General features: G+C 52.1%; 3 protein-coding genes and 1 non-coding gene across 4 annotated transcripts; 2 read left to right on the top strand and 2 right to left on the bottom strand.

The window, feature by feature from the left end:
* Positions 1 to 107: 107 nt before the first annotated feature.
* Positions 108 to 8065, top strand: QC763_601090 (uncharacterized protein; the record flags this gene model as incomplete). Its single annotated transcript, XM_062913962.1, has 5 exons — positions 108 to 164; positions 242 to 1363; positions 1424 to 2010; positions 2060 to 2669; positions 2724 to 8065. The coding sequence occupies exons 2-5, from the start codon at positions 1336 to 1338 to the stop codon at positions 8063 to 8065; spliced, it is 6567 nt and encodes a 2188-aa protein (XP_062762980.1). The 5' UTR covers positions 108 to 164; positions 242 to 1335.
* A 426-nt stretch (positions 8066 to 8491) lies between these two features.
* QC763_601100 (uncharacterized protein) lies at positions 8492 to 10799 on the top strand. Its single transcript, XM_062913963.1, has 5 exons — positions 8492 to 9767; positions 9841 to 10052; positions 10118 to 10165; positions 10232 to 10638; positions 10751 to 10799. Exons 1-4 carry the CDS (start codon positions 9365 to 9367, stop codon positions 10241 to 10243), a joined length of 675 nt encoding a protein of 224 aa, XP_062762979.1. The 5' UTR covers positions 8492 to 9364; the 3' UTR covers positions 10244 to 10638; positions 10751 to 10799.
* QC763_0094210 lies at positions 8544 to 8640 on the bottom strand. Its single transcript has one exon. It is a non-coding gene; the product is annotated as a tRNA-Leu (tRNA).
* A 3747-nt stretch (positions 10800 to 14546) lies between the features above and the next one.
* QC763_601110 (uncharacterized protein) lies at positions 14547 to 17792 on the bottom strand (the record flags this gene model as incomplete). The annotated part of the gene is made up of 4 exons (XM_062913964.1): positions 17760 to 17792; positions 16398 to 17684; positions 14965 to 16337; positions 14547 to 14896 (listed from the first exon to the last, which is right to left on the bottom strand). Exons 3-4 carry the CDS (start codon positions 16028 to 16030, stop codon positions 14547 to 14549), a joined length of 1416 nt encoding a protein of 471 aa, XP_062762978.1. The 5' UTR covers positions 16031 to 16337; positions 16398 to 17684; positions 17760 to 17792.
* Positions 17793 to 17843: the final 51 nt, after the last annotated feature.

Raw genomic sequence — 17843 nt, 5'->3', positions numbered from 1 at the left:
GATTGTCAGGTGTTTGCAGCCGTGCACTGCTCCACTTCTTCTAGAAGGAAGAGACCTGCATTTTCTTTCGTTGATTTTTTCTTTCTTGTCTTCTTCAACTTGAGGGTATTTGATTCCATCCCAACTTCGACCCTCCAACACTTACCCTGACTCATCAACCAGAGGTTCGTGCTATTCAATTCCATCTCAGCCTGCGAGTTCCTTGTTTCAAGATGTTCTCCTGACATGACTGTCGTCTCAGCTGTACAGCCTCCTCAAACATCACAAGAATCATAAAAATCAGCTTCATGTCGCCGTTCGACATTCAGAGGAGTCTGCGAAACAGGTTTCAGGCGACTCCTTGACCTCGCGTGGGCAGTGGGGCTGTGTGCAGAGCGGGATGCGGGTGATCAACACGGCCTGCGCGCTTGACCAGTTCAGCTGCTCGTCAATGATCGACGCTAGCATCCCTATCAGGAACTTGGCCCGATGTTACCAGTTCGCATTGCACCTGAGGCCAGTCGGAAAGGTCTAGACATCGATATTGATTTTATCCCGCTGTCTTCGGATGTCCCCCTGCAGCAGACCCCTGTCGACGGGCCGAACACGGTTAGAACGTGGCTTGCGGGAACGGCTTTTGTCACCTGAAAGTCGACGACTATCGAGAACCAGCAGGCTGGAATCGCCAGACAGGGAATTTTCCCCACGAAAAGCTGAAGACTCGGGACATTTGTTCCTGCAGAAGCGTAGAAGCTATCAACAGCATGGGATTGGACATGACGCCACTTCAAATGATCTCGACCTCGATAGACACGAACAATTGGCCAAATGCGTCTGATAACGGACATGGTCTGTGACGTCTACATCATACAGAGAGTCTGTGCTACATTGATTTGGGCTGCCTGGACGAATATCCCACGGCCAAATTGTCATTTCCGGATTCCATCTACCGCGTCAGCCACTGTCACCCGCTTCAGCTACACAATATACTGATCATTTGATCCAGAATCTAGCTCGAGAGTGGCAAGGCGAGGTCTGATTCCAAATGTGGCCCCTAAACGCCTTGTGGTGGCTTGTGTCCATGGAAGTCTGGATTCAGGAGACGGTTGCTGCTTTCCACTACATATGCTATGCTGCCCAACCCCCCAAGCTCCTCTCCTGTGTCCCTTTCAGGAGTACGGCAAACCGCAGAAGAGTCTCTTCAGGCGTCAAGCTCAGTCACAATACGCTCCTTTTTCATGCTTGGGCAGCCACTCAGGTACTGACCCGACATCCTTCTTGGCGTTGTTGGCTACTACACAAGAACTTGGCTAGCTTCCTCTAGCAGTGCCGTCTTCCATGCTATAAACGTCGACTATGTTGGGGTTGAGAAAAACATTTGCAGGTATGCCGGGCTTTTCTTTACTCGCAACCCCAGCCAGTCTCTGACCTTGACCCGCTCCAGGCAAAAGACTTCGGAAGCGCAGCTCAGCATCATCTTTTGTTTCCGACACCATTGACGAAGAACCAGCAGAGACTTCAAACCGCTCAGCCATGGACACCATTCGCGCCGGACTCCAAGAGCCCGTCAGTGGACTCACAGTCAAGAGCAAGCCTCTCGATGCTCCTATGACTGTGAAAGTCACACCGATCTCGGACGGCGAGCACAGCGATTCGGAGAGAACTGCCTCCCTCGCCGACGAGACATTTTCCGCGACCTCAACCGTCGCCCAGAGTCAACTGTCTACCGTCACCATACAGTTGACTCGCGTTCTCGAGACCAGCAAAGAGATCCGGAGACGCATTTACAAGTTTGGTGACTACACTGAGACTTACTTCAAGCATGTCGATATCGAGTCCTATCTTGCGTACATCTCCGATGAGCGTCTTATCCACATGCCCCGTCGGGGTAGTGATTGGGACCGCGTTCTCAAATCCGCTCAGTTCTTTGGGCTTCAACTCTGGGGCCTCGGAGCCAATGTCGGAGACTTCTGCTTTGGAGCTCATCAGGCTTCCATCACCGCTTTGGGAAGCACTCAGATTCTTCTCGAGGTATGCCATTCCATGTGCAGCTTTGGTCAAACGCTAATGACTATCACAGATCGGACATCAGCAGGCTCAGGCCCTTGTGCCAACCTTTGAGGCACTTTACGAGCTTGCCATCCTGATCACCAATGTCAGCCAGATTCAAGATATCTTCTATGCCTCTCAGGAGGTTAAGGAGAGCCTTGCTCATTTGTACTGTGACCTCGTTGACCTGGTTGGACGGATTTCGATCCTTTACAGAGAAAAGATCAGCAGCCTTGGACAGAACACTCACAAGTCTGTCGTTATCAACTTTGAGACGGAATTTGGCCAGCACGTGGCTGGCATCTGGAGGAGGAGGGATTCCATCATTGCCAAGATGTGGTCGCTGAAGTTGGGCAACAGGACTCACAGTCTTGGTGTCGATGCTGTTCGCAGGCGGCTTCAGAACGATCGGTCTGCCACAGGGGCCTTTTACGACCAAGTGTCTGAGAATATCAAGCGGGCCGAAGACACATGTGAATGGGTCAAAACACCTCTTGTCAACTTTCTCAGGGGCAAGGAGAAGGCTTTGACTATTACTGGTGAGGCTGGATCGGGCAAGACAGTTCTTGCCGGTTGGATGAAGGAGCGTCTTCAAAGACCCTTGGATCACACACAGTACACTACGCTTACCTACAGCTTCCGTAAGTTTGAGCCTTGCTTTCCACACAAGATCTGGTAGCTGACCAATCTTCTAGCCTATGACTACCCTTCCAGGTGCACAGTTCTTGCTTTCCTCAAGAGCATCCTCTTCCAGCTTCTTGAGAAGAACGTGGGCAATGTCGGGCTGTACGAGCGGCTGACGAGCGCTTTTGAGTCGTATGACCAGCACCGCAGCTCTTCCAAGCTCGAGACTTCTCTCTGGGCCGCCCTGGAATCGGGTCTGCGGTCACTCGACGATCGTCGCACCAACGTGGTCGTCGTTGTCGACGGTTTCCAGGATGTCACTGGCAGTATCAGCCCGCTTGAGTTCCATGGCAAACTCAGGACTTGCGTTGCCAAGTACAGGAACGTCCGCATCATTACTTTGTCGCGTGCCATCTCACATCTGAGCGAAGGATGCGCTCATTTCACCATCACCTCTCAGCACCTCCATGGTGACATCAAGCGCTACCTCCGCCAGTCTTTCTCCAAGTTTCCCGGCTTCACTCAGCTGAGTCCCGAGGTTCAGGAGAAAACAGTCCACGACTTGACACAGAAGGCCAAGGCTTCGTTCTTGTGGGCTTACATTGCCGTGCGGCTGCTTGCCAAGGATGCGCCAACACAGTCTCCTGACGCCTTTGTCAAGGCCGCCCAAGGCATCAACGGCACGTTGGACGAGCTCGTCAAGAAGATTGTGTCGAAGATCTCCCTCAAGCATGAGACCACACAGACATTGTTGGCATTTGTTCTTGCTGCCAATAGACCCCTCGGCGTGAATGAGTTGGGCGAGCTCTTGCGCATTGAGACCAAGACCTGTCAGCTTGGAGGCCCCATCGATGTCGTGGCACGCATCAGGTCAACCTGCGGAGACATTGTCGTTATCCAAAACGGCAGTGTTCACTTCAAGAGCAAGTCCATCCGCTCCTACATGCAGACCCTGTTGGATGGCAAGGTACTGCCCTCAGTTCGAGATGCTCATCGGAACCTGACCTTGGCATTACTCTTGTACTCGAAGCTCAGCCTTACCGATGGCTCAGAGCCCTCTTTTGAAGGCCTTGATGACGGATTTGTGGACGGGTACTTTAAGTCACACTCCCTGCTTTACTATGCCGTCAGGCACTGGCAAGCCCACTTCCGGGCATCCAGCCTCTATGCTGATGGGGAGCTGGTTTTGGGCAAGGATTTTGTCGAGTACTTCCCAACTTCTTGCCACTTTGGTCTGCTGGAGAGGTCGGCTTACCTCTATGGCGAGCCCGTCTCAGTCCACGTCAAGCACCATGAGTTTTCTTTGAGGGTTCAAGAGGCCTGCTTCGGCGAGCGTCACATCAGTGTCCTGCAGACCTTCATCATCCTCGGCAATATCCATGTTGAGGCTTCTGATGCATTGGCCGGTGCCAAATTCTTTTACAGAGCTGCCTCGCTTGGGAAGGTTATCCTTTCCACCTCCAGCTCTGTTGTTGTAACATGCACACACTACTTTCTCAAATATACCGAGACCATCACCATCACGGAGCGCACAGAGATTGTCACATGGCGTGAGGAGATGATCATTCTCATGATCCAGATCTGCAAAGGCAAGCACGGAGCCACCAGCGACACTGTTATCCGGTGGCTCGAGGTGTTGGCCAAGCTGTACATTGACATCAAGGATACCACGCGGACGAGAGTCATTCAGAAGGAGATCTGGGACATTTACATTGGCCGTTTTGGAAAGAACCACCCTAAGACGAGAGAGCTGGCCGAATACATTGGCGGCTTGGAGATTGAGTTCAAGGGTCAGGTCAAGGAGAAGGAAATCAGCTCATACGTTGGCTGGTATCTCGAAACCGCCGACGGCTTCCGAGTCGACGACCACCGGTGTATCTCGATCCTCATTCAGTTGGCCTTCTTCTACGAGTCTCAGGAGGAGTGGTTCTGGGCCGAGAGAACCTACATCAGTCTCTGGAGGCGCATCACTGAGCTCTGCCGCGTCCACACCACCATTGAGCTGCACATCAGCAAGCTCGAGATTGCTATCAAGTATGTCAAGTTCCTCAGGAGAATTGGTCGGTATGAGGAGGCCTCAAACATTCTCATCTGCTTGTGGGTGGAGTATGAGCACCGCAAGTTTGAGGAGTTGGCCATCATTGTCCTTCTCAAGGAGATTGGGGTGCTTTTCAAGGCGTGTGGTCTTCTTCAGATTGCCATCTCGGTGTTTGGAAAGGTCTGGGGGTGGTTCAAGGGCAAGGGCAAGTGTGACCACAAGGATGCACACGAGACTACCATCCTCATCACCGAGGTTGTCGAGGAGATCACCGAGACCACGACCACCACCAAGACCACAACCACAACTACGACTGAGGTCACTGAGACCATCATCCGGGAGGTCTTTGTCGCGCACTACGAGCGATGCAAAGGAGGTGAGGTGGATGAGGCGTTCTTCAAGTCTTGCTTGGCGCTCATTAATCTCTACATCAAGATTGGACACTGGTCCAAGGCAGAGGTCATCATCACGCAGTCGCTTGAGATCACCTGGAAGGCTATCCTGACCGCAGAGGTCACCATCAAGCTGTCGGAGCGCTTTGTCACAGAGTGCATCTTGGTTGCCAGACGCCTTGCTGTCTGCTACCACCGTCAGTACCTCTTTGAGAAGGCTGAAGCCATCTACTTGCGCATTTTCCGCGCTTGCTTGATCTCCCTTCAAATGGAAGATGTGAGGACCGAGGAGTCTCTCGCCGTGCTCATCTGCTTCTACGAGGAGCACCACCGCCATGAGAAGATCATTGAGCTGTTCATCGAGATTCTTGCCAAGTACCGCAAGCACCTCGGCCACACTCATCGTCTCACCATCAAGATCATGTACTCCTTGGCAGCCCACTACATGCTTCTGGGACGCAAGGAGGGCTATGACATCTACATTGAGATTGTCGCCATCCTCAACAAGGGCCGGAAACACTGCCATCACGATGCCATCAAGGCTGCTGTGATTCTGATCCACTTCTACAAGGAGAGACAGCGATGGGCTGAGCTTCAGCAGATTTGCTGCGTCCTCTGGGAGACGATTGTCCACTGCCACAAGGAGATCCGCTTCGAGCAAGAGACACTCATTCTGGTTTATGAGACTTACAAGCACGTGCTGGAGTTTCATGCCAAAGTCGAGTGGTCCATTCTCTATGAGATCTCGGTCAAGTTTCGTGAGGTTGTCACAGTCTGTTTTGGGACCGAAGCCTACATCATCATCACAGCAATGATTGCTTTGGCCAAGGTTTGCGAGAAGAACCACAAGCATCACCATGAGGCTGTCACGATTTACGAGGAGGTCATCACACGGATCAAGACCACCAAGACAACCACCGTGACAGAGACGGAGACGACCGTCACCACAGTCAAGAAGCGCCTTTCAAAGGTCTATGTTACGATCATCACTTCTGGCGGTGCCACTACAACCACCACTCTTGACAGGGCCATTGAGCTGTGTTATGAGGCGTACCTCCACCTCAAGCTCACGCTCGGCTGCTGGCACCAGGAGACATTGCTCAAGCTGAAGGATGTTATCGTTCTCTATTTGAGGCTTGGTGGTGAGAAGTCGCATGTGAGGATCGTGGAGCTGCTCCGAATCGCCTTCGTTGAGATCATCTCCGAGAAAGAGTGCAAGTCTGCTGACTTGTACTATGCCGCCGTGACCCTCTCCTCCATCTTTGTCACCGCCAAGATCATCCAGCACGGCTTCAAGCTGGTCCGACAGCTCCGCCACCTCGCCATCTTTGGCGGGTATGAGTTCGAGGGCAGCGTCGAGATCGTCGTCAAGTACAACAAGACCATCAGCAAGACTGCCCTCGTTTTTCTCCTTGCCTTCCAGCACAGCCTCACCGACAACAACGCCTTGACCTTCACCGATCTGATGGCCATGGCACTTTGTGAGATCACCCTCTACGAGGCCTACAAGCGGGAGACGGAGTCCAAGACCAGCAGGACCACCTTTGTCCTCGAGTACGGCGCCAAGCTCCGCGCTTTCTGGATTGAGCAGAAGCAAGAGCACATGTGCGCTGTCCTCGACCAGAGGCTCTTCCACATCTTCAAGACCAAGTTTGGAGGCTTCATCACCACCCACGACGACTTCACTCGCATCTATTACCTCGCCGTGCTCACCTACCTTCAGCAAGATCTCAGGAAGATTGACTTTGACGCCGTTGCTTGCAAAGCCGGTAACGAGAAGGTCGCCTCTTTGCTCAAGGTGGGCGAGTGGAAGAAGGCACTCGAAGTGGCTCGGTGCACCTTCTACTTTGCCCACAGGCAGGGCTACTACAGCGACTTGACCCGTGTGCACTACGCCTACAAGCTGGCGGAGTACATGGCCGGCATCGACGTCCCTCGGCCCAACGACGCCAAACTCTGGGAGGAATACCTCCGCCTCTCACGAGAGATGACCAAGGAAGCGTTCGCCATCCTCAAGGACAAGAACATTGAGCTCATCCGCCTCAAGTACGAGGACATCAGCGGCATCGTCAGACTCCTTGGCAGCCAGCAGAATTTTGTCGAGCTGGAGTCCCTTCTCCTCAAGCTCTGGAAGTCGCGCGAGGTGCAAAAGAACTGGAACGCCGAAAGGGTGCTGGCAGTGGGTAAGATGTTGGTTCACGCTCACGTTGCCGCGAAACACGTCCCTGCCGCCATCGACCTCTGCGAGACAATGTGCTACAACCTCCGTCGGTCCCGTGGCGTTCTCGACCCGGTTACTGTCGAGATGCAGAGGATGCTGGCGGAGCTGTACACCACCAACCAGCGTGTAGACCGGTGCATGACGATCCACGAGCAAATCCTCCGCGAAATCGAGGCTGCCCTTCGCGACTACGATCAGGACGAGTCCCGCCCCGTCAGGTTATACTCCCAACCAACCTGCGGCCAACCCTACCTTGAGGGGAAGAAGGCCCAGGTCGGCGGCGTGACATGTGGACAGCCGTATGTGGAGAAGAAGCAGCAACCTCAATTGTGCGGACAGCCTTCTCTCCAACCGGAAACCCTCGCCAAGACGGCCACCTGGCAGCTTGAATTGTTGAGACGGGCTTACTACCGACAGGGCGGGTTCGTCAAGGATGAGCACGAACAAGAATTCGCCGCGCTTTGCGAGCTCTTGCAGCAGAGGCTGCTCAAAGCGGCGGGTGACAGCAAGAAGGATGTCTGTGTGTTGAAGGCGCCAAAGCCGGAGACGTGGGCGAGGGAGAGGAAGGAGGGGAAGCAGGATGATTTGATTGGGGTTTATGTTGGTCCGAGAGAGAAGGATTGGAGGTTGGATGGGGATTCGTTTGCAAAGTATTTTGGTGGGGGGGAGCAGGAGGGGGGAAGTGTGGAGATGAAGGGGGGGAAGAGGTGGAGTGGGGTTGATCATGTTAATGTTGCCAGGCGGTCGTGGTGGTTGTTCTGAATGTGATTGATGATGGGTTGGATGTAATGAGTGGTATGGTGTATGAATCGATGAAGGGTTAATGGTGATTGATGTTGATGGGAAAATGGGTTCGGTTCAGGGGTTACAGGGGCGCTGGACTTGGGGCTTGTTGGGTGGGCAACGTCATCGCGACGAACCTTTCTTTGCTGTCACCCGCTTGATCTTTTCGTCTGTTTGGGTTTCTTTGGTACTGGTGTTATCTTGAGCTGCTTCGGGTTGAGTGTTTTGAACGATTGTTGTAATATCTTTAGTGTGCTGTATAATGAATGTATCTCGTTAGCTGTATTCCTGTCAGTCAATAAAGTTGTATAACCATATCTTTTCACCATTCTGCGTGCAGCGAGAGGGATTTCTTTTTGACTTATTGTTTGGTACACTAAAAAGCAGAAGCTTTACTACTACCTTGGCTTTTTTTGGCGGTGGCTATGTGTCAGGTGCAAAAATGACAAAAGATAGTTGACGAAGACGAGATTCGAACTCGCGAGGTTTCCCACTGCGGTTTCGGGTAATCTGATTACCTAAACACAGCGCCTTAACCACTCGGCCACTTCGCCATCCGGTTGTTGGTTGATGATTTTGTGGGCTAAAAACAAAGTATATGTTAGACATTTTGTACACCTTTGGTAAAATCGACGCCATATTCATCGCGACAACATCACCAAGCAATTTTGTTCCCTTGGGGGAAAACCGAATGTCCAGTTCTAGTTCACCTATTCTGAGACAGGTGCGGCTCCACTCGTTGCTCCCTTGCGTTCCCAAACAAGCGACTCGACTTACACGGCGACAGGAAACACGGCAACTAAACCCCATAGGTGGAAGACGAATCACCCCTCGACAATGGACTTCTTTCCTTGACCTGTTGTTGCAGTCCGAGAACCTGATTCGACCATATTTACCTCTCGGCCTCCCAAAGTGCTTTGGAACGACCGAACACTTCCTCATCCGGCAACGCGCGACGGAGTCAAGTCCCCCGTCCCTCCAACCCCAGACTCAATTTATACAAATTAACCCTGCAGCGGGCATCCACCCCACAAGCCACCACACAACGGAGCAAGAAGCGATGAATTCCGGGAAGCTCATGGAAGGAGTACCATCGAAGGAACTTGGTGAGAGGCAGCCGAGGGAGGGGGGCGCGCCGGTGTTGATTGATATAAACCCAACTCAACCCCCCCTCCAAGAACTCGCCTGCATCTTATGCTTCCACTACCGTGCCGTCTCTCGTCAGTCTAGTTCTTTTGTCTTAGCCCGGTATCACCACCACCACTCAATCCCATCAAGATGAAGTCCATCCTTGCGCTTACTACAACCTTGCTGGCCACCACCGGCGTGCAGGCTCACTACATCTTCCAACAATTTACCTCCGGCGGCACCAAGCACGCCGCCTGGAAGTACGTCCGCAAAAACTCCAACCCAGCCTGGCTCCAAAACGGCCCTGTCACAGACCTCTCCTCGACCGATCTCCGGTGCAATGTCGGAGGGCAGTTGAGCAACGGGACCGAGACTGTGACCATGAAGGCGGGGGATGAGTTCACTTTCACGCTCGACACGGCGGTCTACCACGCCGGACCGGTGTCGTTGTACATGAGCAAGGCGCCGGGCTTGGTCAAGGATTATGACGGGAGTGGGCAGTGGTTCAAGATTTATGATTGGGGACCGAGTGGGAATTCTTGGCCGATGAGGAGTAAGTCCCTTAATGTTTTTTTGGGAGTAGAGATGTGGTAAAGGGTGGGATGGTTTATTAAGGGAATACCTAGTTTCGTACACTTCGAATATCCCAAGATGCATCCCCGACGGGGAGTACCTCCTCCGCATCCAGCAGCTCGGTCTTCACAACCCGGGAGCGCCGCCGCAGTTTTACATTAGCTGTGCGCAGGTCAAGGTCACGAATGGGGGGAGTACGAACCCGAGTCCTACGGCGTTGATTCCAGGGGCGTTCAAGAGTACTGATCCGGGGTATAATGTTAACGTGAGTCTTTATTGCTGAATTGGTTCGAATCGGGGAGATGCTGACACGGCTGGGGTGGGGAATAGATCTACAGCGGTAACATGGCCAACTATCAGGTTCCTGGACCTGCAGTGGTAAGTCTTTTTGCCTTTGTTTCATAATTTTTGGAGATGATCTTGGAGATACTGACGGAAAAATAGTTCAAGTGCTAGACTGGCTGATGAGCGGGAGAGGCGGTTTGTGTGGTTGTCTGTGTTTGTGTTGGTTATCCGTGCTTGTGCTGGTTATCCAAGTTTACGCAGGTCATCCTTTGTGTCGATTATTGAGTTCTTCGTGGGATGACGAGTAACTGCTGATGCTGGACTTTGCAGAATCAGAAAGGTCAGCTGGGAAAAGGGCAGTCTCGAGGCAGTTTTGCAACGCAAAGGTCAATGAGAGCCGATGTGTAATAAAGAAGTTGAATGTATGGGAATGGGAAGTTGCCGCTACACGCCGAGACCAAGTCATGCGTCACCAAGCAATGATGAAACCTTGTTAGATGGGAAGGAAGGATCTAGTTGATGTTTAGGTCTTTCAATAGCAATACATTTATCATCTCATTGAAGTGGTACGTGTTCTAGAACCGCTTTGGTGTTTGTAATGGCGTTTGACCGAGTAACCCCCCTCGATCGGCGAGGTTTAATGATTACAGGTTGCAACTCCGACAACATCACTCTCAGGCCTTGTATATCAGTTCGTATCTTCTCAATCATAGACCGGTGTGGCTAGACAGACGCATTCCATACCCGAACCTTCAAAGCAGGTGCCGTGCCTAGCAGCCATATGAAGCTTTGTCTTAACAGCCTGTTACGTAGCTCGTTGGCCTGTTGGTGCCGCGACCGTTCCATATCCGAACTCTCACGTTAAGTGTCATGTCTTTGAACAACCAACAAGCTCATGAAGCATCATCTGATAAATTGCCGTACGACTTTCAGCAGCATGCGTGCCTCTCCCGCAACCCATGATAGCGTCAAACGCACTCAGCTACTTTCGATAGTTCAAACGCCGAGGTCCTCAACACCGTTCCCTTTACTACAAACACCCTGGGTCCTCGGTACCTTGAGCCATCGAACAGACAGCCAGAGACACACAGTCACACAGAAGCAACTCACCTCCACTACCACTCAAACCCCCATAGCAACCCCCATAGCAACCCCCAAGCTCAACCACCTTCATCAAACTCGCACAAATTCACACCTTTGCCCTTGCCCACAATGACCAACTTCCAAGAGGACTAGGACGAAGCAGTTGAACACCACGAGAAATGCAAAGAAGATTTTGAAACCAAGAGAAAGGCCCACGAAATAGGCAAAGAACGCCGCAAAAAAGCCAGAGAAAGAGGTGTTTCAGCAAAGGAACTAGCAGACTTGGACGGCAAGGAACTCACGGCCTGCAAGGAGGAGCTGGATGCGGAGTGGGCCATGAATGATGCAAAAGAGGACATGGATTTAGCCGAAGAGGCTTTGAAAAATGCCAAGGATATCAAAAAGCGGTGCAAGAAAACATTGAAGCAGTGGTGTGAGGGGCGATTGGGATCGGAGTACGAGATATCCGGGAGTAGGCGGAAGCAAGAGAGTTTGGGGCGGTATTCGGGGCATCAAGTGACGATGGCAAGGATGATGTAGGCGGTTGGAGCAGGAGAGATAGGTTCAGGAGGAGGCACTGTTGGAGGGCAATCAGCGAGACGGCTTGTGATAGACGAAGGGAGTGTGGACCATTTTGGCGGGAACCTTGTTTCTGTTTTGAACTTTCTGGAAGAGAACAGCTGGCTGTTCGGAGCGGAGCTTTTCAGGGGGGGGGGAACACAGATGTGCGTCTAAATGGCCCGGCGCCGGCATCTCTGGATGTGAAAGCACACTGCATTTTTGGCTTGCCGGTCTTCAATGTTGATCGGAAGAATAAGGTACCCTATTAGCAGAACACAATTGATAGAGTTGTTAAAGTTCTTAAACTCTAATGACATCATCAGAGGCCAGTGCTCTGGCTTTTATGCGACACTATTCATCTGGAGTTTGGCACCAACCCCAAGGCCAAACCCCCAAATCTCCTCGAGACCAGTGTCAGCAGCTTCTTGTCTATTAGGTGAATATGGCAACAGGCCTTTCAAGCCACCCCTCTAGTTCCTCTGGACTTGAACAACCCTAATCAGGGAGGTACCTGGTAGTATCTCATCAAAACCAGGAATTTAAAGGTACAGGCAATAGTAGGCTTTCATTCTAACAACACGAAAAAGTCACGTTTCTCCCCTAACCAGTTCACTCGCAGCTTTTACTCCCTTTGCGTCTCTTCAATATACCAGAGCTCGTCTATGCGAAGAGTCACAATTTCAAACATCCCTAAGCCCCGACACCCAAGGACTTTAATGACTGTAACAACAATACCAGTCCATGGGAGTGTGTTGATTAAGAATTTGCCAAATCCAAGGAGCCTCTTATGGGGTGCATTGCCATCCTTTCTATGGGCGAGAGCAGGGTATTTTTTGATGATGGCCCTGCTTTCAGTGAATTCCAGCTAAACCCATCACTTGATGACCTGACCCACACCTCTGCACCCTCCTTGAAATCTTATCAACACCAAGGAAACCACATATCAATCTATTCAGTAGGCAGGAGCGACCATCAAGGGCCGATGATCAGGCAAGAGCATTCGTGCATTCAAATCAGAATCAAAGATAGGCATCCTACCTTCACCAACCGCAATCTCCTCCAAAGTCCCCAACATCACAATGTCTTTCAACCTCTGGCCTAGATCAAAAAGCCCTGATACAAGGCTAGTAACCTGCTACTCCAACCTTTTTCTCTCGTTCCACAACCCCCAACTCGGCTATCACTCTTTGTACACCTCATCTTACCTTATATCAGCCAAAAGCAGGTAACCCCGATCTCCTTTCCCCGCAACTACCCGACTCCCACAACCATCAGATGCGGTCCGACTCCGACAGGTCATATCAGCGCGCCCAATGTCTTAGATCTGATGGTGGGCACAAGGATCATCCCAAAATAGGTGAGGTTTCCCCGCAAAGATGGGCAAATGGTTTCAGGTTGGATTGCGTGTTTAACGGGTTTAAGGAGGCTTGGTTGAGGGGTTTCGGATCGGTAGTTGACTGGTCGGGACCGGTTATGGACGACTGGGAAGGGGATCAGTTTGAGCTGTACATGGATGGTGACGGGGGCAAGCTTACCGCTTTCATGTCCGATGTGCCCGGGCTGGGTGGTGATGTTGTGGGAGGTAAGGGGATGGGTTAGGTGTCTCTGGGAGTTCCAATGTGTTATGTCTGTGTGTTGTCAACGGACGTAACGGTTAAATGGAGGGTGTGGGAAGGGGGTGTGGGTGGAGGTGGGTTGTTGAACATTTGAAATCTCGAGTTGGTACTCACCTTTCCAAGCATTCAGGACAAGTTGGGTTTGCGGTCAAGTTTGATAATGACAACGCGTGGTCCCAGAAAACTACCGATGTGGCTGTTCAACGATTTTCACTTCCTTTCAATATCAAGCCACATGATTGTCAAACTGATACCCTCAATCAAGCCCAGACATGAAACTCACCGCCTCAAACAACCCAACCTCCCACCCTCAGTCAACCACGCAAGCCACCCCCCTCCCGTCCTCAGATCTGAAACCAATATGTGATCGCCCATCTCAAAACCTGACTCTCATCGCAACAATCTCAGATCTCAACTTACCTGACCCAACACCACCCGTGGATCCCAACGCCAAAACCAATATCCAATCTCAGACATTTCAGATGCACAGCAGCCGGACAGTTGCGTGCGTTTGATGTAACGCTCCTGCTGCTGCACCACCACACCAATGTCTCAGTGCTTAAGCCAACGTAGTCTGGATGTCTTGAATTTTTGGCCAGCCAAGTTAAGGTAGGTAAGCAGATCCGGCAACCTGAATCCGAAAGGTAAATGCTCGGGGTTTGAGAAGGGAAACTCCTTCCGAAACGGCCGTCAAGTTGTCACCATCCAAGGCCAACCTGGTAACATTCCAATAATTGTGGATCTCTTTTTGCTGTCCAGCCTTAGACATCAAACTCAGTAATGTCAACGAACAACAAGACAGTCAAGTCAAAGATCTTTGACCGGGTGGGATTGAAGATGATAATAGATAGGTAAGATGATGATTACTTAGGTATCGTAAAATATCTGCAAAAGAAAACTACATTAAAGAAAAATAGACAAAACAAAATAAACTCCAGGTTTTGCTCCCGCCCCTTTACCAACCAAAGAAATACTACCAAAAGCAGATACCCAGGACTCCAAACCCACATATCCAAATCAAGCTATCGTACCACGTCAACTCCCCACCAAACTCCCAAAAAACAATATGATGTACATGCACTACTCCCTCACCCCTGACCCCCTGACCACCACCCCAGACTCCGATATCACCCCACCTGCTGCTGTATCCAAGACAAGCATGACGCACCATCACCCCAACGCCACCACCTCTTTGACAACTCATCATCTCCGAGTCATACCGACTTCTCGACAGTGGTGGTAGTAGGAACCGCCCCAATAGTCCTCAACTCAGGCCTCTCCAACAACCCATACCGCCCCTCGGCCAGCAACCTCTTCGTCGTGATCCTCTCGGGATAATTCCTGATAAACATATTCGTGAAATGCGTCCCATAGTGCACCCCCTTGTCTTTTTTTCTGCTGTCGTCTAGGTCTGTTGGGATGACACCACCATTCAGGGGCTTCAACACAGCCTGAAAGCTCGGCTCGTGAAAATACGCAAACGCGAACCTCTCTCGTGTGTTCAGGCCGACCTTGTGAGGCGTTGCGGTGAGGTAGTTTCTCGTCAAGTACTGCATCATATCCCCTATTTTCCCCTCATTAGTCCAATCATCCTCCAGGTTGTAGAAGGAGTCAAAAAAAAAAAAAACTCACCAAGAATAACCGTATGCGTCCCCCCAACAGGCGGGACAAAAACCCACCCCTCCTCCTCCTCCCTCAAGCCCGCAGCACTCTCCTCCCAATTCGCAAACCTCTCCTCCCGACTCGGCCGCCGAATAAACAACCCCCCAACCTCATCCTGCGCCGAGATAACCAGCAGCCCATAATCCGTGTGCGAGCCAATCCCCCTCCCCTCCTTCCCTTTCCCATTAGTCTTGTTCCGGGGAGGAAACCGCAAGACCCGTGCGTGATGCCACCCCCCCTCCCCCTGTTTCCCATCATCACCAATCCAGCGCCCCAGCTCCCCCTCCTCAAGCCCCAACCCCATCTCCACCAACCTCACCAACCTCTTCCCTTCCTCCCCTAGCTCGGTCTTATACCTCATCATCGTCTCCCTCATTCCCCCATTCTCAGGCCAGGGAACAGGTCCATGACAAGGCCACCCCGCCTTGACCCTCGAGTCAGTCTTGGCGAAATCGCGGGTGATGGTGAATATCTCGCTGTAGTCGGCTATGCCGTCGGTGACCTCTTCCCCGGAGGCGATGTAACCCCCATACGACCGTTCATCCACGCAAGCCGCCTTTTTCTCGGGCGGGAGTGCAAAGAACTTCTTTGAGGCTGCCATTGCTTCTTTGCAGAGGCGTTGTTGGAGAGGGGATTGGGCTATTTGAATTATGCCGTCTCGTCGGAAGGCCGAGATGATGGATTTTGCGAGGAGGTGGTGGGATGGGGTGGGGAGGATGACGCTGGGGATGGTGAAGGTGGGGAGGGTGGCAGTTGTGGCGATGTAGCCCGGGGGCATGAGGGGGTGGGTTTGACTTTGGGGGGTGGTGGTGGTGGTGGTGGGCTGGCGTGGGGGTGAGGCAGGTTGAACAGGGAGTCTGGCGTTTTGCGCGGCTCGGACGTTGAACAAGCGTGGTGGCATGCTCATGGGTGACGACGACCCTGAGGAGACATGGGTGGCGGCGGCAACGGCGGCTGTGGCCATTGTTCTGACGGCTCTGCCGGGTAGAGCAGCCCGGCAGAGGGGAAGACCCGTGGTGCGGACCGAGATCTTCATGTTGAAAAGGTAGGTAAGAAGAAGGTGTGTGATAGACAAAGATGTAAGACCAAAGGGTCCCGTATTGATATTGTGGCTTCAGGCTGAAGTGGTGTTTGAGATGAAAGCGGTGGTTGTTGCTCGAGATCAGATCAGGGAGGGAGGAGAGATCTCTTGTTTTTATGCTTTATATCTATGTGCCTGACAGCGATTGACAGACACTTGGGGCGAGTCGGCGCCTTTTCGGGCTAGGCGGCGGTGTGGTAATCGAGGTAGATCAAAAGTCTTGTACCCATCTCGTAGGCACAAGTACCTGAACTCTTGTCGCCTGTCTCGAAAATCAGCAACCCCAAACCAAACCCCAGTCGGGTACAACAAAAGGACTCACAGGGGGTTTGGGGACCACCTCCGAGTCTGGTTGGATCTCCATGTGAATGTCGATGTGTGTGGCAGCGTAACCTTGAAAATCGGAAAGAGGGAAACTCGTCTAAACCTGCCGGGACAACAACAACAACAACAGGGGGGGAAATATCCCGTGTCGTTACGTTGAACTGAATCAACGGTTTCTGAGCCGCATTCGTGCGGACCATGAGCGGGAAAAAAAGAGACATGGTGCGAGACCACCGTGATCGGACTGGCCGCGAACTGTATGTACATAGGATGACCTATCCAGGTACCTCCCCGGATTTGTGTCAATGGGCCGCCGGTACCAATCCTGGCATGGCAGGCTCTGCCTTTGCGAGTTGGTGATACACGCCCTCAGTGGTGCAAACCTAAGCCAACGAGCCAAGGGGAGAGGCTGTGGCCGAAAAAGCTTTGCGAGCCAAGAAGTGGGACAGCAGGTCGCGAGGACAGCAGGTCGCAATGGTATTCTTTGCGCCCCTTCGTCCCAAAGCCCCCCGCCCAAATTCACATTCGGTTCTGTCCCATCCTTCTGCCGGATGTACCTGATCCCTCACTAGGGTCGTCGTGGTGTCCTTGACCACAGAGATGAGGTTGGTTCGCACCGGTGATGGGAAGCATGATAACTGTCAGAACTCAAATGGCGTTGCCCGTTGACAAGGTATCACAGCCAGACAGCGTTTTTACCCTGGTGTCATCCTCCTTTAAGGTGTTTCGCTCGTCGTTAAAATATATATGTGGTATCGTCAGATGGCATTCTCGAAAAACGCGCATGCCATTCAGGCAAACATATCTGAGACTCCCATCATCAGCATGGTACAGGAAATCAAGTTGTGACAGCTGTCAAGCTGGGGAAAGAATGACCCTCGACTGCAGATTGCCGTAGGCATCATTGTGGCAGTCAAGGCAATCGAGTAACGACGCAGTACCAAGATGCACGTGCAACCGTTTTGGCAGGCGACCGGCTACTCGAGCGTGAGAGTCTGGATACACACCATCACCCTTGAGCGACGGTTATCATCGAGATGGAGAGACATGTCATCGAGATGCCTCTCCAAGGCGCCTATTATCGCTACCTGTCGTGATGTCGTGCTCTTGTCGTCCGCGTCCCGCGGCTGATGATAAGCTTCAAGTCACGCCAACCATCAAAAGCCGTGACGGCAGTTGACGTGATTCGGACTTGGAGCCGTCGTGTCTTCTGTCAAGGCCCCACCCACCATCCGGGTTCTGGGGAACAACAAGCTAAGGCATGAGGCATAAGGCAGCGGCCGACCTTGGGTGCAATATCAACATTCTCTTCGTGTCCTGACTCGACCAACTCGCAGCTATCCTACATGACATGACGTACCGGATACTCCAGCCGAAGACCAAAAGAAAGCAGAGTTACCCCTGGCCGTGCCTGCCATACGTGTTCCAGCTCTTGGTTCACGAT

The sequence above is a fragment of the Podospora pseudopauciseta genome, chromosome 6 (assembly GCF_035222475.1).
Source record: "Podospora pseudopauciseta strain CBS 411.78 chromosome 6, whole genome shotgun sequence".
NCBI lineage: Eukaryota > Fungi > Ascomycota > Sordariomycetes > Sordariales > Podosporaceae > Podospora > Podospora pseudopauciseta.
This window is presented reverse-complemented; position numbering and strand designations above follow the sequence as displayed.